At 45.6% G+C, this 26,985-nt stretch overlaps 1 protein-coding gene across 1 annotated transcript in view; it reads right to left on the reverse strand.

Annotated features, from left to right (window-relative positions):
- TMED5 (transmembrane p24 trafficking protein 5) overlaps window positions 1-26,985 on the reverse strand; it is a 65,729-nt gene that overhangs the window by 14,181 nt on the left and 24,563 nt on the right. The window contains exon 3 of the mRNA XM_085602200.1: window positions 3,010-3,193. Within this exon, the coding sequence (XP_085458326.1) occupies window positions 3,010-3,193 (184 nt within the window). The remainder of the gene's footprint in view (window positions 1-3,009; window positions 3,194-26,985) is intronic.

Consider the following 26,985-nt stretch of genomic DNA (forward strand, 5'->3'; position numbering starts at 1 on the left):
TTGTGATTTTTGGAGTCTTTGGAGACTTCTCCGGTTACAGAAAAAATTCGAATAAGTCGGTATGCTTGCAGGGTACTCAGGCGTGGAATGGACTGGGACCCAGAATACTTTATCCAGGCCCTATTAGGGTGGTAGCAGACGGCTTCAACACAAATTCAGAGCATTTCCGGAGGGAAAACCTAGAACGACCGCTGCTGGACATGCAGTGATATTATCCATTTTCAAAATAATCACTCTACCAAATCTCCTATATTTCATGCAAAATAAGCCCTTTCTGATCCCGGAATCCTTTATCACCAGCCTTGATAGAGGGGTGCAACCCTCTATTGATCGGTTTACAATCGGGGACAGCACTCACATATCTGGGGGCATAATTTTGGGCTTCCCAGCTTCTGACCATAAATGATTGGATTTACGCACTGCACGATGGATGACCCGGCAGTCCGACTGGACAGATGTCCCATGGTGGAGCGTACCTTGAAGCACTATTTTTATGACAGGAAAGGTAGAGCAACCCTACCCGCACCTGCCTGGGCAGCCCTCGTTGCATGGGACAGGGCAAGGTCCCACCTGGGATGGAAGAACAGGGTCACAATAGAAACTCTGCTATGGTTAGGGTCAGTATTGAAAGAGTTGCCCAAGCTACAGGGTTTTGCTAGGAAGGGCTTGATTTGGATCTTTAGGGTAAAAGGCGTTGTAGAAGACAGAGCTATCCAATAATTTGAAAGTATTCTAGAACAATATGAACTCTCTCAAAGTCTATTATATAAATACACCCAGCTCAGACATGCCCTACATGCTAAGGAGGATGATTAGGAGGTTCAGCCTCAATAAGCTCCCTTAGAGAGACACGTGTTGGGAGGGTCACTGGGAAAAAAAGCAGTATCCTCACTCTATAAAGCCATTATAAATAATATCTAACAATCTTGGAAATGTAAGATAGCACTGGGAATTGGATGAAGGGCATTAGAGGATGTGGAATGGGGGGCTGCTCCGATGCTTCCCCATGAGATAGCCATTAGGGCGCTTTTTTTCCGTTTCATCCAACTTAAGGCATTGCATAGGGCCTACTTGGAGAGGACCAGGCTCCATACATTCGGGAAAATCCCCACACCTAGCGGTCTTAGATGCCAGGATGCCATAGGGTTGTTCTATCACTCGGAGATACGGAGCCATGATTTTGCGGAAGCTCAGTGACATATTTGATGACAAAATATTGCACAACCCTCAATTTGTCCTATGGGGTGTCCCTGGAGATGATGACCTCCCACGAAGAAAGTTGATATTTTGTTCACTGGGATTGACTGTAACGAAGAGAGACATTGCTCAACTTTGGGGGTTGCATACCCTACTAACCAAGACCCAGTGGATTTCTAAGAAGTACACCTGTATGGGGGCTAAAAAAAAGTCATATTCTACTAGAGGTTGCCCCTGGTGATTTGATAGGATCTGGGGCAGGTGGAGGGATTATTATGAACTGGTACCTACCGGCTCACAAGCTCTCACACACGACAAAGTGAATAAAGACTCATAGTGAAGATACGGCCTGACACCCTGTGGCGGATGCATAGGGCAAGGCTGGAGGAGTAGGTGCACAGGCTGAACTCCTGGTACTGCAGAAGAAGCCGTCGAATCTTGAGAGGGACGCCCTGGGCTCTATTCAACCACTGCAGATTTCCATCTCCTCTATGCATGTATACTGTGATATTTCTGAAAGCTTTGGTATACGTCTTGTCACTTTGTTAGTTTATATTTGAACATGCAAATAAAAACAATAGTTGGTATAAAAAATAAAAAGAAGCTGGCATTGTAAAAGTAATAAATGGCTCAGATGTAGAAAAAAATCTCGGGAATACCAACACCCAACACTAAAAACAGCATCTAAAGCAAGCAGAGTAATGCTTCAGGCTCACATAATCCTGTACCCCACCTTAGTAAGGGGATTGTCACTTTTCCCTTTGGGAGTAAAATAGGGAGCTGATTACCGGCTCAAGCATGAATCCAATTGAACAGGAACGTTGAGGGTAGTTGGTATTATGAGGTTAACTGAATACGAAACAGCAGATAGTCGGGAGCTGCAGTCAAGGGTCACACATTAATAAGCTCTCCTAGGAAAGTTTGGACTGATCCTTAAGAAATATCTTAGAAAATTCAGAGATAGCATCAAACACCCTCCAGTCCTGAGAAGAATTAAGGATGGAACTCAGGGAAGCAGCGCAGATTGATGGCGAAAATCTAGGGCCTGCCAATATAGGTAATGGGAAGATTAAGACAGATATGTCACCCTTTTTCCAAGAATCCTTTTTTTGCTTCCAAGAGAATGGCATTGACATTTTTCACTTTCTGCCAGATAACAGTATGCTAAAGTAAATATTTCTGAGATGTGACAAAGTAAAGAGTGCCCTTGAGTGTTTGCCCTTCTCTAAGAGAAGAAAGTACACGCCAAATCTAGTGTCTAGAACTGTTTAATAAAGATTCTGAGTTGGCTGCATTGTAAAGATTTGTTGGTTGAATGGGAACCTCATGTCGCAGAAGGGTGTGAATGGAATCTTTGGTTCCAGGAACAACCTGATGATGTTTTCTAGCCTAGATCTGTCAGTCATACTGACCATGGTAAACCTCTACCCTTTGATGATACCCAGGTGATGACAATAGTGTTAAAACCTTTATTTTAGTTTTAAAACCTTACACCACATTTGCAAAAATGAAAATCAAAAGGAGACGCATGAGCAGTTTTCTTTAAGTGAAAGCAGTCCTAGACTCTGTGGCATTTGCCCAGGAAAGACACTCAGGGGAGCGGGGGGACTATAAACCATGCCTGAGCATGCGTTGTTAACTGGAGGAAGGGTGAGGCATGCAGGGTATACTTTAGTGAAAGATATGGCCTTATACATGTCCTGCTACATATCTAAACTCATATGAGCAGAATTGAAAAACTGTTTCTGGATGCGAAAGAGGCAATATATGCATTCTCAAAATACAATTGACGGGGAGCAGATAGCTACTTACCAAAATATCTTCCAGTTTCATATCTAATGGGTCATTGCCCATAATGTACTTTTTCCAGTCCTCATCTTCTTTTCCATCTTCACCAATATTATCCAAGATTAACTCAAAGAAAATCACCTTCTCAGAAATCGTGCTGAAGGTGTTATCAAAGCAGAACATATAATCGCCATCTTCTGTCTCTACCCTACATGGAAAATGAAATGATTTCACACAATATTTCATACTATTCATGTATTCTTTACATTGATTCTGGACAAATTCTAGAAATCTGATATGCTATCTTACAAATGATTGACAGAGTTGGCCATTCACCGATACTGCGGAAGGTAGTCCCTCATATGTGTACAGCCATCATCTTTAAAAGAAATGATCGATCCAACATTTGTGCTCTTAAATAAGCATTTGAATGGTTTAACAAATATTTTTCATGATTTTTTCAAATTACATTTGCTTCAAAGATACTGGACTCTTTCTTTTGTTAAATCAATAATTGCAGCAACTCTGAGGCCCATGTTTTGGAAAAATGAAATGAATTTTCCAAAACAGAAGCACAACTTTTGACCTAAAATGCCAAGTGTTTCTCTTTAGTTAATAATTGTTTGGCGCCCAAACATCAGTTAATCACTTTAATTAAGTACTCCCTAGGTATTGCTGCTATATATGGGTCTATTTAGTTGTGCATGCCACTGATGCCTGCAGAATGACAAAAATGACCACCATTATGCTAGTAATAGCATTATACTAAGGGAGGCCATCATTATGCATTGAATGCCCACAATATGCTAAACACTGCCACCATTGTGCCAAGAACAACATTATTCTAGAGTTCTGCACCTCTCTCTCAGGCTCTTTGACATGAGCAGAATTGAAAAACTGTTTCTGGATGCGAAAGAGGCAATATATGCATTCTCAAAATACAACTGATGGGGAGCAGATAGCTACTTACCAAAATATCTTCCAGTTTCATATCTAATGGGTCATTGCCCATAATGTACTTTTTCCAGTCCTCATCTTCTTTTCCATCTTCACCAATATTATTCAAGTCATTTTTATATATAAACTCTTACCCTGCAAAGCTGTGACATGTTCCACTGGGCAAACTAATTTCTTTCTCATGTTCGGCTTGACTCCTAGTTCTGGTTTCTGATGCATGGTAGGCCCTGCATCCTTAACGGCCCGATTGACAGTGCATGGCCCATAACACAGCCAATCATGAAGCAACCTGAGCAGAATGGTGACTGGCAGTATTGCAGCTGCCAGTGATCCAGTAGGGGTTATTCAGGGTCTCCAACTGATTTCTACCAGAGGCATATTTGTTGCAATTTAGGCCCCACCTTCTTGGCATCAGTGCTCCAAACAGCACGGACTGTCATGTCTGACTGCTTAATGTGGACTTTCAGACCATGGCGTATCCACCGTTTGTTCCCACACTCCGCTTATCCCCACTGTCTTCACTCAGGGGGTATTAAGTAGGCTGGGATCTAGAGGTATGCAGTAGAAGTTGCACTGCACAACTGCAGAGTGTCTCTGTGTAGGAAAGTCCCCCTTTATGCATGGTTGTCCCCCACGTTTTGTATGATGTTGATGCTCTTTGACTAAGTGTGCCCAGGGTTCCTGCCAACCAGGTACCCAGGGCCTTTGTTCGTTCCCTAAATCTGTACTGTTGCACACTCAAATAGACAACTCCCTGGCCACAGACAAGTCCCTTGTAAAAGGTACCATGGGTACCAAGGGCACTGTGCCCAGGGAAGGTCTCTAAGGGCTGCAGCACTTATTGTGCCTCCCGTAGAGGCCCTGTAACTTTACACACACACACACACTGCCATTGCAGGCTGAGTGTTTTTGTGCAGAACAAAGTGAAGAGTCGACATGACCCACATCCCTGTGTGTCATGCCTATAACCCACTGCCTATGGCATAGGTCAGCCACCCCTCTAGCTGGGTACACTATACTACTGGTGAGGGTACAGGTGCATGAGCCCTTTACCCCTACACTGTCTAACTCCATTCTTAGATATTGTAAGTGCAGTAATGCCATAAACAGAATATGGTATGGGAGTTTGTCATTACGAACTCTACAGCACCATAATGGCTTTAATGAAAACTGGGAAGTTGGTGTCAAGCTTCTCAGCACATTAAACCCACAGTGCTGCCAGTGTGGGATTTAATGAAAAATGCACTCAGACGGCATATTAGAGATGCCCCATGAAAAACGACCTGACTCTAGTGTCCCGGCTGAGTGGCTGCTCGCCAGCTGCCACCACCAGACATGTTTCTGGACCCCTGGGTCGAGAGCCTGATGCTCTCAGGGTCCTGAAACAAAGCACATCCTGGGTCGAGGTGCCAAGCCTCCTCCACCAGGATGGGCAGTGTCCACGAAGGGGAAGCTTCAAAGGCTTGTCACCTTTGTAAGCTGACTCAGCCCTTTGCTGCTCCCAGCAACTGGCCTCCACCCGTTCTGACCCCCACTTTGGGTGGGAGAATCGGTGGGAAAACCAAGATAGGAGGAGAGGTGTGCCCACCTTTGTCAACCCCACCCCTCAGGTGGGGAAGGCCAGGCGAAGCCCAACTCTCAGTCCCTGCCATCTTGAAGATGGGGGGACACAGCCAACCAGAGTGAGGCTTATGCCCCCCTCCCACTAGAGGGTGGCATAATAGGGGGTGTACCCACCCGAAGGAAGTGGCCAATTGCTCTCAACATTTTCCTACATGACACCCCCTAAATTAAGTATTTAGGCGCAACCCTGAACCTTGCCTTCTCAGACAGGAAGAAACAAGAAGAATAAGGACCGAAGAGCCATGCTGAAGGAAGAAGAGGAGGAGACCAACTGGCTTGGCCCCAGCCCTACCGGCCTGTCCCGACCTCGACCTGTTCCAGCATAACCCCAGTGTGTCCTGCAGCCAGCATCCCTCCCAGAACCCGGAGGACCTGCCCTGCCTTCCCCAACCACACTTTGTCTCCCGTGAGCACCAGATTTGTTCACCAACAGACTCTGGCTCCGGCCAAATTTGCGAGTCTGCACCACTCAGCACCAGATGCCCACGGCCCGAGTTCGAGTGGCCCAACACCACGAGGAGGTCTCCCCAGCGATCATGACCTGGGATTTGGTGACGGCGCCTGCAGCACCTTTCTGCAGGATCCCCCCGACCTGAGCCGGTAAGAAGAATCCGTCGCCAAAATACCTCCCTGCACCCAACCCCCCACGGCCTTGGGTGGCCCAGCAGACGGTGGCCCCGCATCCCATGACATCCCAACTTACCTTGACAACCGATGGCCGCCTCCAGAAGATCTTCGTGCCCAAACCTGCAGTGTTTGTCCATACCGGAGAATCCTCATTGAAAGTAACACGGCACCCGACGCCAAAACAGCCCCTGACCCGGCCACACTAGTGCCGCTGTGGGTGTACCTTGTGTACTAACTTGAACATCCCTTTGCCCTGACTTTAAGTCCAGGAGCTTTGCTACCTCAACCTTGTGGCCTGCTCATGAGCAGCCACGAACCGAAGGCCTCCTTTCCCCCACTGGATAACATTAGGCCTCAGTACTCTGCACCCTGCCGCCCTAGTGCCGCTGAGGGTGTTCTGTGAGTGCATCCTTGACTCTGAGGGAACCCTTGTTCTAACCCCAGAAACTCACCCCTCAAGACCGTTTACTTACCTGCAAAACAATAAAGTTATTTTCCTCCATAGGATTGCATTGACTGTTTTCCTCTGAAACACTTCCAAGTGCGGAGGGTGTTTTGTATGGGAACCTAAGAAACTGTGTTTTGAGAAAAAATTGTTTTACTTACCTTTTATCTAGGAAATGTCCCAGTGTGAGATCTACGCATATAACACTGAGTAAGAAATGTAACCTGAAAAGTAATATAAACAGTAATCATACAGTACCTGCAAAGTAACTGAAAAGTAATCTCAACTGTCTCTAAATAATTGACCTACTTGTATGCAAAACAAGTACATACAACTGCATTCAACTGTATTGTTTTTGCAAAGTATTATTTCACCTACCTGCACTAGGCCTGGCTTGGTTCTAGAAATAAAATGCAACTAAATAATCTTTTTATAGAAACAAATTGGTCAGAATTCAGTCTTTGAGTATGTGAAATCATTTCTTGCCCGAGAGAGAGAGTAGTTAACATTGAAGTACTGTCAAGGTGGGAGGGAGCTACGGAAGTGTTGCAGCGAATAGTTTTTATGTCAGAAACTTAAATTGTAAGCGACCAGCGCCTTGTTCTGCGGGCTGATTTATGGAGGTCTGTTACTATGGCCTGACATACTATGCTAAAAGTAGCTGACAGGTAGGAGTGGGAGGATGATGTATTTCCCTTGCTTGCTAATTGAAGATTATTATAAAAATATTAAGCAGTATTGTTTTTGTACTGTGGCTTGGTCTAAATTTGAATTGCCTGAAATCTATCACATTAGTATTGTCTAAATGCACTGCAGCTAACATACTGCCACTTTGTCCAGAATATTTGGAAGAACAAAGGTTTTTGATATTCTGATAAGTTTCTCATTATTGAGCATCTAACACAACATATTTAAGGTGACGAGTAATACTGGCATTTATAAAAGTTAGTAAAGACAAACTTTGTTTAGTTTGGAGGGAGAAGTCAGCTCAAGAACAATCTCAGTGGTAGGCGAAAAGCGTTTGTGACCTGGTGTTTATTCCGATGGTGAGACAATAAGATATCTGGAGAAGGATATGCCATTTTCTGCTGAGTTACATAGTGGAGAGAAAGAAGTTAGCCAAATTGTGATAAAAGTTATTTGACTGTAGTAGATCAAAACTTAAGCACTCAAGCTGAGAATTCAATGACAACCTGAAACAAGCATTGGCATAGCCAATAGGTCTCGCCTTTGGGACCTTAGAAGTGTTTAGTTGCATAACTAAATACTTATAAAGGTCCCAAAAGCGAGACCTATTGGCTATGAAAGTGATCGCGATCAAACATCAAAGCGGCCGCAAAAGTGAAAGTAATCGCGGTAAAGCGCGGCGCGCGCGCCCGCGCACATGCACTGTAGCTCTAGGCTGGCCTGGTAGCAATTTTTGGAGCCCTCTCAATAAGTCTCGCCAGACCAGCGCATGCGCTGGGTCAGGCGAGACCTAATAATTATTTTGGACTACTGATTTCTTATCAAAACGGTTGTGTAAAAAGATTTGTATTGGTCATTTTTAGGTCTCCCCTGACCCAGCGCATGCGCTAGTCTGGCGAGACTTATTGAGAGGGCTCCAAAAAGTGCTACCAGGCCAGCCTAGAGCTACAGTGCGCGGGCGCCGCGTTTTGCCGCAATAACTTTCACTTTCGCTGCCGCTTTGCATAGCCAATAGGTCTCGCTTTTGGGACCTTATGAGTATTTAGTTATGCAACTTTTGCATGGCTAAACACTTATAAGGTCACAAAGGCGAGACCTATTGGCTATGCCAATGCTTGTTTAAAGAACTTTTAGCTCTTTCAACATCTGTTATTTTTGGTTTTCCTCTGACGGAGTTTTGCATTCCAGGCAAATCTTTTAGGGTCTGCTGATCAACTGAGAACCAGGCAGCCCCAGTTTTACAAACATTTTTTCATTTAAATATGCAAATTACAGCGAAAGAAATAGGGACTATATTGCAGAGCTGGATAAAGCTTTCATGGCGTGAGCTAGAACGTCCTCAAAGGACGATAGCTTATTCTCTTCTAAAAGCATTTGTTTACATGTGTGAAATCTTGGAAATATGATGGTGATTTCAATTCAAGCCAAGGAGTACTGGGATTGTGCGTGGAAGGCTCTACAAAACATAACTTCTACAGTAGTAGCCTTTGTCTACAAAAGTATATTAACAGCATTAACAGCCATTCCCAAAAGCCAATGATGAGTGCGGTGTTGGCTGCCAAGACAGAGGTCCTTTGTTGAAGAGAACTGATTTGTGAATGAGCAAATAAAAAGGATTATATCAGATTTCTCGGTCTGACTGGTTGCGTTTAGGGAAGTGGAGTGGAGCTTTGTAAGGAGTTGTTGTTGGAACAGGCCCCTGTACACCGTGCACCCGCTGCACAGCAGCACTGTCCAAATACCATATTAATTGGCATCAGAGAGAGTAGTTAACATTGAAATACTGTCAAGGTGGGAGGGAGCTACGAAGTGTTGCAGCTAATAGTTTTTATGTCAGAAACTTAATTTGTAAGCGACCAGCGCCTTGTTCTGTGGGCTGATTTATGGAGGTCCGTCAGTATGGCCTGACATACTATGCTAAAAGTAGCTGAATGTTTCAGGGTGATCAGATAAGTGGGGGCTGAAAATGTGGGGGGTCTCAAAATGATTTTTTCCCATTCAATTTTCATTAGGATTTTTAAGCATTTTAGAAGAAATGGCTTATCAGAATTACACCAAATTTAGCAGGAAGTTAGATATTTACTCAGAAAGTGCGCTTTTTGTGATTTGGGTAAATCTGTTCAGTGTTTTTTGACAAATTAAGGTTCAAAGGTTAGTGATATATTGACAGTTGGTCCCGCGGTACCATAAATTCAAATTTAGATGTCATCAGTAATGGCACCAATGATGTCATTGAACAGGTCACGAGTGATGTAATATGTGAGGTCATAAGCAGTGCATGGAGGGGCGCAAGTTATGGTTAGTTCAGTAAACTATATCTGGGTGAATTTCAGTGTTTTATTTTGTTTTAAAATGCTAGTTTTTATATTATTTATTATACATCAGGAATAGTGCTAGGGAATCACCAGCAACACCCGACGCATTTCGGAAAACATATCTCCTTGTTCACGGGTGGGTGAGTGCTGAGTTAAATAATACAAGTGAAATCGACATAGTCATAAACATCAAAGACGGGCTAGCAATTCACTATTTTCAACGTAATGGTGGCAGCCATATTGGGCCATGTTGGTTGACACTATGCATGAATGAAATCACCTTGAAACATTGATATTGTCACAATGTGAAGTATATTATCGGCATAAGATCAAAATAGAGCTGTGAATATATAAAGACGCATAATGCATACCATGAGCAGAAAACCTGCCATTCTTACACTATGTGTGCTAATGTCATAGAAGTGCTAGTGCCAAGTTTACTGCCCCCGACGGCTTGAACATAGCAACCATAAGACGGTTCGTACTATATATATATGGACTACAACGATTTTGCTGATGAACCAGCACCATATCTAAATGAATGTCCCTATCCACGGTGTACTAAGAACACACATCAGTGTTTTATGTGAATACTGTGAGATGTATGTCTGTTGCGTGCTGTTGCTAAGTACGTTGCCCAGACAATAGTCAACATCAAATCCTCATAGTGAGGCATAAGTGCATGCCGGAGTGTCGGCACTCAAGTCATATGGTATTATGATAATGCCCAAGTGGGCTATCACCATCTTGTGACCTTTTGTATTGTTGAAGGTGTGAGGGGATATCAGGTGTTTTGTGAGGCAAGAGGCCAGCTACTAGGTACAGGCTGCTAAATGTTGTATGGAGCCCTAGTGGGCCACCTCATGGTATGTTCTGGTGGATTGTTCATAATTGCTGACTACCATCTCTGGTGGGCATATAAAATGCCATGATTACATGATGGCTGTAAGAGACCTGAGAAGGCAGGCAGTCTGGAAAGATAGCCATATGGATAACCTTGAATAAATAGATCAATTAAAGAGATAAGTGCCTAAATCAGCAATGAAAAAATATATTAACACGAAAATACTAATAATTGGCCGGTTAATAAGCTGGCCTGTTCCTATATATGAAAGTAGTGTGGTGTTGGGTAGTCCCTCAGATAATCCTGGGGAGTACAAAATTCTTAATTTCAAACTGTTCACAATAGTAAGTAACTCAAGTTAAAATTGTAAATCGAAACCACACCACAATGTATTATGCTCTAAATACACACATTATGCCACGTGGGCAGTACTGTCTGAATACTTTCACCAGTCCCAGTGACCTGGTTCAGAAACAGCAACATGAAGCCAAAAACAAACCCAGATGCTCCAACGGAGAAACCTCTAAGTATGCACCACTGACAAACTTCAAATCCCACTAGAAGGCGAAGCTCCAGACCTCTGCAGCACGAATAGCTAGCCCTCTGTGAGGTAGACATAGTGAAAAAGTGCTAAAAAACAAAGGGACAACAAAAGAGGGAGGCAAGTCTTGCAAAAGCCTTATGAGATACCCCTTTTTAGGTCTCGCAACCTGCGTTGCACTGCGCAGCAGTGCTTGCGCAGGCAAAAGTCCTTTTGTTCTGGGGTTCAGAAATCGACCTAGGAATAGCACACGCTCGTGCATGTGTGATTCCTTTTTAAGTCCCCCATTGGCCTTTGCGTGCGTCTTCTTCCAAAAGACTGCACGCAATTGGCCTGAGGCGCGCGCATAGCTCCTCCCATGCCCTATTGGTGTCCATTACGCGCACCAAGCGCGTAATAGACACCAATAGGCGGTGGGTGGAGCTATGATTTTGCCCAGACACAGGCGTGACGCGCGCGCCACTTGTTTTTCTTTACTTCTGGTATAAGCGCGGCACCCGCGCTTTACTTTTGATGTTATGAGTAAGTAAAGCGCGGGTGCCGCGATTATACCAAAGGTAACGAAATAGATTTTTTTTCTATTTCTTTACGTTTAGTATAATCGCAGCACCCGCGCTTTACTTTTAATGTCATAAGTAAAGCGCGGGTGCCGCGATTATACCAAAAGTAAAGGAATAGAAAAAAACATCTATTTCTTTACCTTTGGTATAATTGCGGCACCCGCGCTTTACTTATAACATTAAAAGTAAAGCGCGGGTGCCGCGATTATACCAAAGGTAAAGAAATAGATATTTTTTTCTATTTCTTTACGTTTGGTATAATCGCGGCACCCGGGGTGCGGGGGTGTCACGGAACCCTGATAATATCCTAGTGCGCCTACTTCCGAGGTAAGGGCACTATAGGGGCGGGTGGTAGGGAGAGGGGACCAGCCTTAGTCTATGCAGTGCGTCAGCGCTGCTTATAAATGCAAATACAATGTGTACATTCTTAATATTCTGTTACAGCCATTTGCAGGGCTGGTGCTATCAAGTGCGCAGCAGGTAGTTGCAGTGGCGCCAGGGCCAGCCGTTTTGTTTTGCAGGGGTGTTACGGAACCCTAATAATATCCTATACGTTACACTGTTTCATTGAAATATCACTGTAACTGCTGCTGGGCTTTTAATGAGGCGGGTTTCAACATTTCACAACAGGGATGCCGCACGGAAGAATACTTTCGTGTCTCAGCAGAAGAGCTACTGCTGCACTTTAAGAGACAAGTGCTGGTACATTGCAGCAGGCAGCTGTGCTCGGACTAGCACGGGTCAGGTCCCTCCGGCAGAGCTTGTTATTCTCGTGAGGAGACGGCATACGCACTACTCAGCAGGCCTGTCGCACTTTTGCTGTGAGAGTCCCGGCACTTCTCAGCCACAGTACTACAGTAGCATACACACTGACAACAGAGCAGTGCGCACACGACTGCGCAGAGTTTGTATGATTCTTAAAGAGCAGTGCATGTGCTTCCCAGCAGAGCTGCTGTCCTAATATTGCAACAGTAGCATCTGTTCTAGGTAAGGCTGCTATACGTTTAATGAGACAGTAGCAGCTGTTCCTGGCAGAGCTGCTGTCCTTTAGTGGGGTCAAGTGTTGCTCCCGGCAGGGCTGCTATACGTTTAATAGAACAGTAGTGTCTCTTCTTGGTAGCATTGCTGTACATATAATGTAACAAAGCAAGCACGGGCAGCATGTGTATTATTCATTTATGGGAGAACCACCGCTGCTCAAACTGCTAGGCTCTAATTGACCCATTAATGTATACAGCACCCATGCTATACATTTAATGGGACCGTTCTAGAGTGTCTCAGCAATCTGCCCTGGTTTAAATGGGACAGTACCGGCACTTTTCAGCAGGTAAATTACACTTTCTAGCTGAACACTATTTGCACCTCTTAGCAGGGCTTTTATACTTTTAATGGGACAATACCAGCACTTCTCAGCACTACTTCTGTCCTTGTAGTAGTGTTGTCCTTGTAATGAGATATTACTAGTATGTCTGGGGGGCTACTGCACTTTTAATGGGACCGTACCAGATACCAAGCAGACTCACTGATTCAGATAGACACACTCACTCACACACTCCCAGACACTAGCACACAGGTACAGGCAGACTCACTCACAGACATGCAGATACTCACCCACACACAGGTACACTCACTCACTTAATGCTCTTTCTGAGCAGAGCGTTTTAGGCGCCAGTACCTTCGCGATTGGGTTTGCAGCGTTTGTTAGCTGAGGTGTGGCCTTAGTTAAGAATAGAGGCTCATTGCACAGTGACTCCTTCATCCTACTGTCTTCTCCGTGCCTCATTTCCCCATCTCACATGTCTCGTCATTTCTTCTCTCTCTGCCCGCCAACACACTTTTTTTTTTTTTACTTTAATAAGCGCAACGCCGTCTTCACGGACACTGCGCTATGCAATGTAATAGGTGTTGCTATTGGTCTCGCATTATTAAAGTTTGAGCTATTGGCATTGCTAAATAATGCAACACCAATAGCTCAAACTTTAATAATGCGAGACCTATTGCATTGCAAATGCTTGTTAATTAAATACTACAGTGGTGAACTTAATGATACCCTGTTATTAGGAAGCAGCAATGGCTGTAAGTTAATTAAGACTTATCATTGCCAGCACCTGTGGGCAATAATAATAGTTATTTACCCTTCACTTAACTTTGGGCCTAAGCCACAGGTGAGGGTGCATTTGGGGATAATTAACAGAGGTTATTGCCTTGAAGGTAAGGGCAATTGGACTATTAGTACCCCAGACCCTAAAAGGAACGCAAATAGAGCTGTAACTGACCTGGAGCTCCTGAAAAACAGCCCCCAAGCCTGGTGTTTGGACAAAATATAGAGTCTAAAATATTGTGTGGACTAAATATCGTATCAAAAATATCAAGGACAAAATTTATTGTGAGGGTAAGTTTAGATGGGTAAGCAAAGCTTTACTATACTCAACTCCACAGATATGTACTTTGACGATTATATATATATATATATATATATATATATATATATATATATATATATATTTTTTTTTTCACTTACAAAAAACATAGGTTTCACACACGTTATAGTTAGGAATTAGCATTTAAAAAACCTTGCAAATTCACTTAAAAAACCATAGGTTTCACAGAGGTTATAGTTAGGTGGACATTTCACTCGTAAAAAACCAATGAATTTCCCCGTTATAGTTAGTTCAGATAACTATAACTCGCGCGCCCGCAATCCACTGCTCATGACGTCACATATTACATCACTCATGACATGGTCAGTGGCATCACTCATGACATCACGGTTGACATCATCCTTGTGATAGAGTGGCGGTCGCGCGAGTTATAGTTATCTGAAGTAACTATAACGGGAAATTTCTTTTTTTTTTTTTTTTTTTTTTTTTTTTGAAAAACCTTTATTGATGTTTCAATCATTTACATGTATGGGCCTACAACCCCTCGGGGCCGGCCGCTAAATAATCAGGATAATAACAAGCGAATGTCAACACAGGCGGCACCTCGGAGAGCGAAGTCTTAAGTTCAATATAGTCCGGCCAATAAGCCGCGCAGGTAGGGCACCAGGAAAGAGAAGGTTTTTCATTTTATGATGAAACAAAAGAATAGGATCAGGTGCCAGACAATTTACCAACAGTGAGAAGGGCCAGGATAAGAGACAAACAATTAGCAGCAATACAGTTAGGCGATGGTGCAGGCGCGAGAAAGTACGGATGGGGAAAGACATCAAAGAGAGTTGCGCCTACTGGTCCCCGTACCTAAAGCCCAGCGAACCCCCCAGAAACTGTGGCACACATGAAGAGCAAACGATTCACAAGCAGGGTGGTGTATCGCACTGATCCCAGAAAAAAAGGCAAAAAGAGACAGTGGAGAAAAAGGAGGCCATGGAAAAGAAGATAAAGACGAAAGAGTCCCCTCCCCCATCCCCCCACCCTGCACCTCTGCAAATGAGTATGGCCCCACCCCCCAGCAGTGTGCCTGTCGCCCTGGAACTAGACCCGAAATATAGAAGAGACAGGGAAAAAGAGAGTGAGAAAGGGCCCACCCGGACGGGTGGGCGGAGAGAACATAATAAGTTGGAGGAGGGCCATCAAAACATATCCCCGGCTTCTCCCTCCCGCACGGTGAGGTCTCCCCCCAACAAACAAGCAGCGGCACCAAGCCGAGTATATCAACAAAAATAGGGGAGGGGGGGGGGGATGGGAGGCATTACACACCAACTGTTCGAATGACCCCGGGAGCGCACAACCATGAGTCCGCCTATCTATGAAGTGACCCCCCTCGGAGGATCAGCCTCAGCCTTGACCACTTTTTGCGATTCTGCCCATACCTGCCCCTTGACCCAGCACCATGTCCAATGTCCCAAGGTATAGAAGTGTCCAAGAACAGTTGGGAAACGCCGCACACAGGTGGGGTGGAAGTCTCGTGGCATCCGAACAGACCGCTTCATGTAGGGGCATCTTTTCCAGTGTTGCCCGAGGATCTGCACTGCCCACAAGGACCTGAGAGGCCAGAGCAGCCAAATGAGATACACGGTGCTGAAAGTGTCCCTGGGCCGCCAGAGACCGCGCACGGGACAAGGCCACCATCTTCCGCGCAGGTCCAATACCTCCGGAGCCGATCAAGTTCACCGTTGGCCGATCACACGGTAGCATATGGTCCGAAGTGTCCGGCTGTACACTAAGCGCGGGGGGGGCCACAACATCTTTCTCTTGTGGGCAGTGTGGAAAGCCACTGCGTATCCGTGGACCAGCATGCCGCCACTGTCCCAACGCTGTTACCACACCATCTAGCTTCCCCCCCAGGACCTCGGCGCCATGAGCGAAGGAGTAATGGAGGGCACCCAGGGCCTCCAGGAGGTCGCCATATCCCAGAGCGGCTCCCTCCGATCGCTCCGCCACACTCCCGAAAGTCACACACCCCCAGTCCCGCTGCGTCCCAGCGGACAGGATGGCCGGCTGCATAATGACAAGATGGCCGCTGGGAAGGCCCGACTCATATAGGGGCCAGGACCCAGGGAACAACGCCTCGAGGGCCACGTCGCTGGAGACAGAGATCCCGGGACAGGCACAGATCCAGCCGTTGCGCGGTCACAGGCAACAGTCGCCTCCGCCACGGACCATCTCCCGCAAAAAGCCGGGAGCAGCCCGCGAGGATCAAGGCGGGCCAGGGACGGCGCCCAGGCAGCTCACCAACAAAGGCAGGGGCAAACGCCACAGAATCCGGAAATCGTACACCCGGGCATGTCCTCAGTCCGCAGCGCTCAGTAGAGGGGAGCGGCCACGGCAAAATGCAGGCCGAGGGGGGCTCCACTCCGGTGGACCGGCTCCACCCAGGCACCACAGGCCGCTGTTGTTCAACTGCCACCCGGTCGAGGTGCCCACTCGAGGTCCCGGCTTCGGGACCGCACGGGCCGCAAAGTTCGATCGCTGATTTCTCCGGGTGTGTGGCAGTCAGAGACCTCGGAGTCACGCGGTCGGTTGCCACGTTCACTTACGGACACATTCTCGTGGTGCAGAAGAAGGATCTCTTGCAGGATATCCGTGCGGGGTGCGGAGGCTCACGGAGCCGGGAATCTACGCTGCCGTCTCGGTCGCCATCTTGGCTCCTCCTATAACGGGAAATTTCATTGTTTTTTTACGAGTGAAATATCCACCTAACTATAACATGTGTGAAACCTATGGTTTTTTAAGTGAATTTGCAAGGTTTTTTAAATGCTAATTCCTAACTATAATGTGTGTGAAACCTATGGTTTTTTCAGTGAATTTGTATGGTTTTTTAAATGCTAAGTTATGTATGTAATTTTTTTTTAACATTTATTTTTCAATAAACTACGTATTAAAACTGGGTTTTTTTCGCGCACCCCCGCGATTTTTTTCTGCCTTCGGGGTCCTTCAGGGACCCCCTGACAAAGGCTAGGGGGTCAGGAACTCTCTACCCTGCCCCCTTTTCCCGTTCGCCACCTTCCTTTTCCACTCTCGCACTGAAAACAAACAAAATGGCGGCCGACACTTCCTGATTTCGACCGATTCGAACGTTGACTGACATGTAACAACCAATCAGAATTACGCTCGCGCACGTTAGGGTGCGCGTACGGTGCGCGCGGCTATAGATATGTATGCGCTTTTAAATGCAATTTTCTCTGGAAATACTGAACAGATTGACTCCATATATGCAAAAGGCACTTCCCTGACCTGAGGACTACCTCTCTGCCAAATTTCAAGTAATTCTGTTCAGCAGTTCGGGCTGTACCTTCGACTAAAGGTCCTATGGGAAAATGCATGGGGAAAACGCGTTTTGGGACCCCCCTTTTTTCTCGGTCCCCACTTGACGAATCCCCCCCGAGACTTTCAGGGTAGGAGCTGAGCGGAGCGCCCCATTAGTTTTGAAAATTTCGCGAAGATTCGTCAACCGGCGCCAAAGTTATTCAAAATAGAATTATGAGATTTCCTATGGAAACACGGTCCTAACTATAACTATCTACTGGCGACCGCCAGTAGATAATATATATATACACACATATATATATATACATATATATATATATATTCACTGAAAAAACCATAGGTTTCACAGACGTTATAGTTAGCTGAACATTTCACTCGTAAAAAACCAATGAAATTCCCCCGTTATAGTTAGTTCAACTAACTATAACTCGCGCACCCGCAATCCACTGCTGATGACGTCACATATAACATCACTCATGACATGGTCACTGACATCACTCATGACATCACTGATGACATCTCAAATGACATCACTGATGACATCATCCAGTGAATGTGTGTTTTTCTGAAAATTAAATATGTTTTATATATGTATATCTCAAGGTCGATGGAAGAATAAATGGGTATATAAGTGTCTAAATGAATGATTTGTTTTTGAAAAATTGATTGTGTAACTGACTGATTAAGTGTATCATAGTGAATACATGGCTTAGTGAGTAATGTTTAAATATGTAAATATCTGTATCAGTCTCTCACTTTGTGTATAAGTGGCTGCATGGGTTGGTGAGTAGCTACATGAGTGTCCATATAGGTTGTTTTTTTTTGTTTGTTTTTTTTAAAGACCTTTATTGAGAGATACACAGTACACAGCTGACAACCTACAACCCATTGGGCCGGCAGCGGAAGTAATCTTGTATGTGTAGCCAAATAACACAGCCCTGTGCCGTCAATCCGGGGGTACGGCGGCGTTAATAGACAAGTGTATCAAATTGTAGGGAAGAAGGACATAGGTCTTAGGTCTTAGTTTCTCTTAGAACCACTTTTCAACACAAGCATGTGCCCCAACAGGCGTAAATGTATCTAACAGTCAAAACTCCCCCCCCCACCCTTTTCAACTAACGGTCCACACTGTACGCACCGTAGACCTTTCACTTCCCGGTGGTGCGACCTACGCATCACTATCTTAGCCCTCGGAGCGTCAAGAGCAGTGGTATATTACACATCCCCGGGGTCTGCCTGCTCGACAGATGGAGGCACACAAATGCCCCCTCTGAAATCATTCCACTTGGACCACACCTCGACCCACTTACGGGGGCACCCTCTCGCCACGTAGACGGTCTTTTCCTGCAGCATGCACCAGTCCATGTCTCTGTTCCAGTCTGACAATGTGGGCGGAATAGAACTTCCCCAGAGTCTAGCTATGTTCCTCTTCGCCACCATTTGCCCGAGCGTCCCCCAGAGCCTCCCCTTTGGTGGCAGGTCCGTTGGCTCCCATATATTGAGGAGGCACCTCTTAGCCTCCAGGCGAATTTCCACCTCCCACACCTCCTCCATACACCGCACCACCCTTCGCCAGTACCTCTGAACCTTCGGGCAGCCCCACAGCACATGAAAGAAGGTACCTGTGCCACCACATCCCCTCCTACAGAGCGCTGTGTCCGCCCTCCCCATCGCGTGAAGTCTCGTACAGGAGATGTATACTCTATGTAAAATCTTCAATTGGATAAGCCGCAGTCGGGATGATATCGCGACCTCACGCGGGGAAGCCAAGGCATAAAGCCACTCCTCATCATCTATCTCTAGGCCTTCGGCTACCCATTTGTCTCTGAGGGGGATAAGCATATCGGGGGGATTGTTAATACGTTTTTTGTAGGTGAGGGATATGGCGTGTTCCGGGAGGTGTCCGTCTAGCAGCCTGTCCTCAAGCGGGGAAGCTGGCGGCAGTTTGGTCTCAGGGGGGATGTTCGACTGTAGAGAGTGACGCACCTGCAAATACCTAAAGTATTCGGTTTGCGCCAGTTCATATGTTTCTCGCATTTGCGCAAACGTGCGGATCCCTGTAGGGCCCAAGATGTCCTTAATTTGAGAGATGCCAATTAGGTCCCAGTTTCGGAACCCCTTGGTGCGTCCCAGATTGCCCAATATTTCGGAGGCCCAAAGTGGTGTGGCCATTGTGAGGATTCCCGACCAGCCGAGCTTCTTCTGCGCGGTGCGCCAAATCTGTACCGAATGGAGCGTGGGTCCGGTAAGTCCACGTAGACCTCGTCTCGAGTAAAGCGCTATTTCGTAGTTCCCCCCGGGAAGCAGCCATCTATCCATGCCGTAGGCTGGGTCGTTCCCGTCCCCATACGTCCCGTGGTTTATTGCGGATAAATGGGCCGCCCAATAATATTTACGGATGTCGGGAAGGGCTATACCGCCATCGTACCACCCCAGGGTGAGCTTAGCCAGCGAGATTCGGGGCGCCCCGGCCCAGAGGAGGTCGCGGAGAGCGGCCTCGATGGCCGCGAAGTAGCTGTTCGGGACCAGGTCCGGGTAGTTTTGCAGCGCATATAGGAACCGAGGAAGTGCTAGCATCTTAAACAGGGCTGCCCGGCCCAGCAAGGACAGTGGCAGGTGCTGCCAGGATTTAGCATCTCTTTGGAGCCGCTGCAATGGCGGCTTGAGATTGTGCTCGTATAGCTTGGCCTTATCAGCGGTGATGTAGACACCCAGGTACTTAAACCCGTCCTCTGCCACCGTAATAGGACAAGTGTCCGGGAGCCTCGGAGGGTTCCCACGCAGGACGTATAGATGTGATTTGGCCCAATTGACCCGGAATCCGGAATTGCGACCGAAACTAGCCAGAATGTTGAGTGCCACTATTATCGACCCTCGCGGCCTGGAGAGATAAAGGAGTATGTCATCAGCGTATAGGGATATTCTATCCTCCCACCCCTCCGCCCATGCTATGCCCTTTAATGCGGCATCCTGCCTTATCCAGGCCGCGAGTGGTTCCAGGGAGAGGGCGAAAAGAAGAGGAGAGAGGGGACAGCCCTGCCGTGTCCCCCGTTCCAGCGTGAAAACTTCGGACAGCTTGTTGTTTACCAGCACCTGCGCCAGGGGTTCAGCGTACAGCAGCCGCACCCACACTATGAATTGAGGCCCAAAGCCTAGTTTGCGCAGGACCGCGAACATATACGGCCACTCCAGGGTGTCGAATGCCATGGTGGCGTCCAAAGAGACCACCACCGCGTCCTCCTGCAGTCTGTGGTGCTGCCCCAATACCCCATTCAGTCGCCTGATATTGAGGGCCTTGTTGCGGTGGGGCATGAACCCCGACTATTAGTTGGTTTTTTGAGTATCAGTCTGAGTGTCTGCATGGTTCGGTGGGGGGTATTACGTAGTGCATAGGTGCATGAATGAGTGACTCACTGTTTGTATGTGTTGAAGACAGCATGTGTGCAGGACTGTATGGGTGGATGAGTGTGTGTATGGGTGTGTTAGTGAGTGATAGACTGTCTCAATAGTGTCTTTATGAGTAACTACATATGTTTTAAATTAGTATATGTGACTATTGGTGTATATAAGTGAGTATATGTGAGAGTGAGAGATTGAAAGAGTTCTTGTATGAATAAGCATGTGTTTCTATAAGTGATTGTTTAAAAGACTAAGTATGTGTAAGTTTCCGTAGAAGTAAGTGTGGTGGTGTGTGTATAGCTGTATATGCAAGTAAATGGATGTTTGATTCTTTATTAGCATGAGTGACTATGTATGTGAGTAACTCTATGGATGAGTGGCATTGTGTAACAGGATGTATAGGTGTATGAGTACATATGAGTGAGTACATGTATGAGTGACTGTATAGGACTGTTGGTGAATGAGTGGGTGTGTATGTGGATCTTACAATTACTGAATAGGTTGTTGTAACTGATATTGGTAGGTCCATTGTTTTGAAAATTTTAGTCTCTATTTTTGAATGTGTGTATCAAAGGTTATATTAGGGTGAGAGGAGGTCTGCCACTCTATCACAAGGATGATGTCATCAGTGATGTCATCAGTGATGTCATGAGTGATGTCAGTGACCATGTCATGTGTGACGTCATCAGCAGTGGATTGCGGGTGCGCGAGTTATAGTTAGCTGAACTAACTATAACGGGGGAATTTCATTGGTTTTTTACGAGTGAAATGTCCAGCTAACTATAACGTCTGTGAAACCTATGGTTTTTTCAGTGAATTTGCAAGGTTTTTAAAATGCAAATTCCTAACTATAACGTGTGTGAAACCTGTGGTTTTTTCAGTGAATTTGTATGGTTTTTTAAATGCTAATTCTTATATTTAACGTGTCTGAAATCATTTTTTTTTTCTTTTTGCAAGGTTTTTTACATTTTTTTTTTACTTTATATTCTCTTTAAACACTATGGTAAAAATTTTAAAATTCTGCAATATATAATTTTTCACCTTTTTTTTAACCAAACAGGTAAGATATAGTAGTATAACATAGTGAATCTTTTTTTTTTTTTTTTTACGTGCGCGTACGGTAAGCTTACCGTAAGCGCACGTTTTGCTGTACGTAATATTTCTACTCTGTTTGCGTATGGTTACGCAATTTACGTAGACGTCCGTACTGCGTACACGACGCGTAAGCGCATATGTTACACGCGCACGTTACGCGGAAGTGTTGGAGCGTGCCTGTTATGTGCATGCGCGCGTCTTTTAAACGCGCATGCGTACTTTTACCGTAAGCGCTCCGTAAGCGCTCCGTAAGCGTAACGTACGCGCACGGTTGGTCCTGTGATCAAGAAACAGCACTTTTGATTGGTTTAAAGTACTTTCAGTTCTAGAACTCTCCTACACCACACCCATTACCCTCATTTCTGCTTGTGATCCCTTAGGAGAAGGAGCGGAGTTGTCTTTGTGATACGATGGCAGAACAGCAGTCCTCTTCTGAGAGTGAGCCAGGTAGCAGCATCATCAGAGAGAGAAGGAGGAAACAAAAGACTTCTTTTGTATGGGAATATTTCACCTATCCAGAGGCGCAGAAAAAGGTAAATGCTCCTTTAGTCACCTGCTCACTTTGTGAGCGTGTCTTATCTAGAGGGAATCCTAGGAAGAAGTATTCCTTTGGAAATCACTCTATGGTTAGACACATTAAGGATAAACATCCCAGGACTTATGCTAGACATACTGGAGAAACATCTCCAGTAAGTCACCCAAGCACACCTGCAGATGCTCAGCCGAGTACTTCTTCGGCAGCTCAGCCGAGCACTTCCTCTGCGGTGGGAGCATCACCCTTTTCTGGTCCTCTGGATATAAACCCTCGTTTTGGGAGGGTTACAATGAGGTGCACAAGATGTCATGGCCTAATTGTTCATGCGGAGACCAGTGTTTCCCTCATAAACAATAGGATAGACCAGCACATCTGTGGTCCTTGTTAGTATTCCCATTCTTTCTTTCCTCTTTCCCTTTATGAACACAACGGTTCTTTTAAGAGCCAACCTTACTTCTTAACTTTTTTTATTGACTTTTTTTTTTTTTTTTTTTACCGTGCGCGTACGGTAAGCTTACCGTACGCGCACCCCGTGATTTTTAAAAAAAACATTTTAATGTATTTTTCATACTTTTATGGCCTTCTTGGACCCCCTGACAAACGCTAGGGGGTCTGCAACTCTCTTCGTTGCCCCCTTTCCACGTTCTCCTCCTTTTTTTATCAGTGTGAGACACACAAAATGGAGGCCGACACTTCCTGATTTCGACCGATTCGAATGTTTACAGTCATGTAACCACCAATCAGAATTGAGCTCGCGCATGGCACCGTGCGCGTACGGTAAGCTTACCGTAAGCGCTCGGAGCGCGCCTATAGATATATATATTGATTTAAATGCTATTTTCTCAGCAAATACTAAACAAATTTACACCAGACCTACAAAAGGCACATCCCTGACCTGAGGACTACCTCTTTGCCAAATTTCAATTAATTCTGTTCAGCCATTCGGGCTGCAGCTTGGACTAAAGGTCCTATGGAAAAATGCATGGGGAAAACGCGTTTTGGGACCCCCCCTTTTTCTCAGCCCCCACTTGACGAATCCCCCCGAGACTTTCAGGGAAAGAGCGGAGCGGAGCGCCCCACCTATTTTGAAAATTTCGCGAGGATTCGTCAATCGGCGCCAAAGTTATTCAAAATAGAATGTTGTGGATTTCCTATGGAAACACGGTCCTAACTGTAACTACCTACTGGCGACTGCCAGTAGGTAATATATACACATATATATTATTCAAGGTACATAGATGTGGAGTAAAGAATAGTAAATCTATACTGACCTATTTGCACATACCTTCTCGATATTTTGGTCCTCGATACCTCCGACAACAATATTCTGTCCACACAATATTTTTAGTTTCGATATGCTAGCAGACAACTCCTCAACCTCAATCCAGAAGGATCTTGTGATGCTCCTCTGCGCCTCTCTTTTACCAAAGCTCATGCTCCAGTGTCCAGCTCCTTTTTTCTTATGCTCACTGAGGGGGAAAGTCCAAACGGCTAAATAAAAGTAAGAAAAAATAAAAAACAGCCATGTTTGTTTCATTTTTCTGGCTGCCCTGTGGCGATCGCACTCATGTTCTCCCTCAGGGAGACCAGCGAAAGAGGATCTGTACAATGGAATGGGGTGAAGGACGAAAGAGCGGTAGAGGACTGCCAGGGGATCCTCATGGAGCTAGAGGCAGAAGGATGCTGCAGGGTAGATTGAGAAGCTGTGTTGAGCACGGTTGTGTCCTTGTGTGTGTGGAAGAAGCCAAGCAGAGGTAATCGTTGGGAGAAAGGCAGTGAAGGAGTATTCACTGTGAGCACACTGGAAGCATGGACTGGGAACTGTCAGCAAAGGGATACTCCCTAACCAAACCTGTAGCGATAGCTATAGTCAGCTAGCTGAGCATTCTGATTGGCTGTCAATATAAGTTAACGTACCTGTTGTATAATTCTATCTGTATCCTGCAAGTGGCCACCTTGGGTTCTCATCCATACGATGTTGATAAAAGGAGGTCCAAGTCGGCTTGTTAATTACATTGCATTGTATTTACACAGTGCTTTTAACACATGACAAGGCACTGCAGTGAATTGGTGGACAGGTAGCATCCGACACAGTATGGTAGTGCCTGGCTGGAATAATGTTCAATTGCAATGTGGCCTATTTGGGAAGCATTTTGGGGCTAGATATATGACCAGAGTGGTACTATGTCCTGAAATAGGCCGCAGTGCTTTAAGCAAAAAGAAGTGAAGGACAGAAACGCATCCAATTGTGTAACTGCACTTAAGCCTGGAGTGGAATGAAGAAAAGTGAAAAATATATATGCATGTGATGTTATCTATCCACCTTGAGATGGATTGTTTCAGATCCAAAGTTGGGTTTGAGCGGCAAATTAACAACTCACAGGAATTCATTGGTTACAGGTCCTCAGGGGAAATGTTCTTTGCAATCCACCCAGGAGAAAACATCCCTTCAGGTATGTACTCGTTACACTTGAATTGGGGAAATGGTCTATAAAGCCCACCCACAAGCAAGGGAAGAGTGACCTTTGAACCTGCACGTATACAGGCAATCAGGGTAAATGCTCTTTAGAGTGCTTTCAATCAAGGCAACTCCAATCAGGATCTTCATCAAGGAATATCATTGATAGTCATTAACAGTATAATAGAATACCAAGACTAACTCAACATCTTAAAGAGGGGCAGAAACATAGGCCCTCATTACAATGTCGGGTGGACAGCCACCAACAGGCAGTTGGTGGCGGGCCGCCCGACATCTAAGGCAGCAGTCCGGCTGTCGGATTACAATACCGAGGTGGTTGGGGGGAAGGACCGCCACGTCTGACAGGCTCAAGGAGCCTGTCAAGATGGCGGTTGGACTGTAATCCCTACAATGGAGGCGGTGCCTGCACAGGCACCGCCATAGGGATTATGATGTCCCTTTCCCTCAGCCTTTACATAGCGGCCCCACTGCCTTGTAAAGGCAGACAGAAAGGGACTTTGGGGGTCCCAAAACAGGGCCCCCGTCTCCCATGGGCCACTGGTATGAGGCCCTGTGGACACATGTAGTGCGGCCATGCACATTCATGCACATGGTGCCCGGCACACGGTCACAAATGTGCACAAAGTGCTCAAGAACACTGCGGCTTGTGCTATGGGTCTTTTCCAGGGTAGCAGCACTAGCCGCAGTGTTACTGAGCACAATCCGACCACCATGCTGGTGATCCTATTGAAAAACGATGGGTGGGACCTTCGACTCCTTGTGGGGCGTTCCCTTTCTTGCTGCAATGGCAGTCAGACGCTTGCCCCATCATCATGGCAATATGGACCATAGTTAAGAAATCAATATAAACAGACACTGCTGGGAAGTCTCATCCACGGGAAACAGCGTTTACAACACTGCTATTACCACGCAGGTAGGTAACAATGCGGTCGTTACAAAGACCGCATTGTTACCACGCTTGGCATTACATCGCAAGACGTTTCAACAACTTGCGCTAGGTGGCGTGCAACACCAGCGAATGTGTTGGACTTTAAATCCAACACCTTCCCTGTTGTTGCGCTAACTGGAGTACTGAGTCCAGCGCGCCACCTAGTGCAAGTCGTTGAAACGACTTGCGATGTAATGCCATGTGTGGTAACAACGCGGTCGTTGTAACGACCGTGTTGTTACCTACTGGGTGGTAATAGCACACTCTGTTATCGATTCTTCAGTCAGAAATCTATGTAGTAATGCCTAGCAAATATATGGACTGATTTTCAAGTGGTAGCACTGTGAAAATGTGGGAAAGCAAACTTCTCATAACAGCCGCAGTAGATGCTTGCCTCCTGGTAAATAAGAAGAGTTTGTTAGCAGGTTATGAACTAGTGATCACGCTTTCTCCAAACACCATCATAGTCTAAAAAGAGTTGCTTGACCTTGTGGACGATCTTGGTTTTCACCAATTCCTAAAGCAGTACCCTCTTAAGACCTTGTGTGTAAAGACCAGAAGTTTGTTAATGAGACAGTTTGGTTCCCTTTTACATCTATGATGACTTTTGGAAGAAAAGGACAACCCTGAAGGGAAGCCGTCATGATAGAAGACAGAGTAAAGTTCCTCCATGCAAAGAGCCTGAAACTCACTCATCATCGTAGTGCAGGAGATTTCAACTAGAAGTCGAACTAACAATAGAAGACTAACTTGTTGGGTGAGTGAAATTTCCCCCTTGGATCTCCTTAAATAACAAGCATTTGCAATGCAACAGGTCTCGTATTTACGCGAGTTTGAACTATTGGCATTGTAAATGATAATGCCTTTTATTTATATTTTGGTTTTTGAAACATCATTGAAAGGCATTGTCATTTGCAATGCCAATAGCTTAAACTCGCGTAAATGCGAGACCTATTGCATTGCAAATGCCTGTTATTTTATGTTGATAGGTGAGTGGGTTACTGCTTTTAACAAGCAATCCTTTTGTTAATTGCAGTTCATAAATTGTAATCCTTCTAATACAGCACAGTGAGCTATGAAGGTCATGTGATTCCTACACCTTGTAACCCTCACTGCCATATGCAACGCATCTTGTACATTGATTTACACACTTACACGAGTTATTATCACTGTATGTTGTGTATGTTACGTAAAGAGTTCCGACACCCTGCATTGGGATGAGTAGCACTAAAAAAGAAATAAAATATTTAGATTGTG

Source organism: Triturus cristatus, chromosome 4_2 (assembly GCF_964204655.1).
Source record: "Triturus cristatus chromosome 4_2, aTriCri1.1, whole genome shotgun sequence".
NCBI classification, from domain to species: domain Eukaryota; kingdom Metazoa; phylum Chordata; class Amphibia; order Caudata; family Salamandridae; genus Triturus; species Triturus cristatus.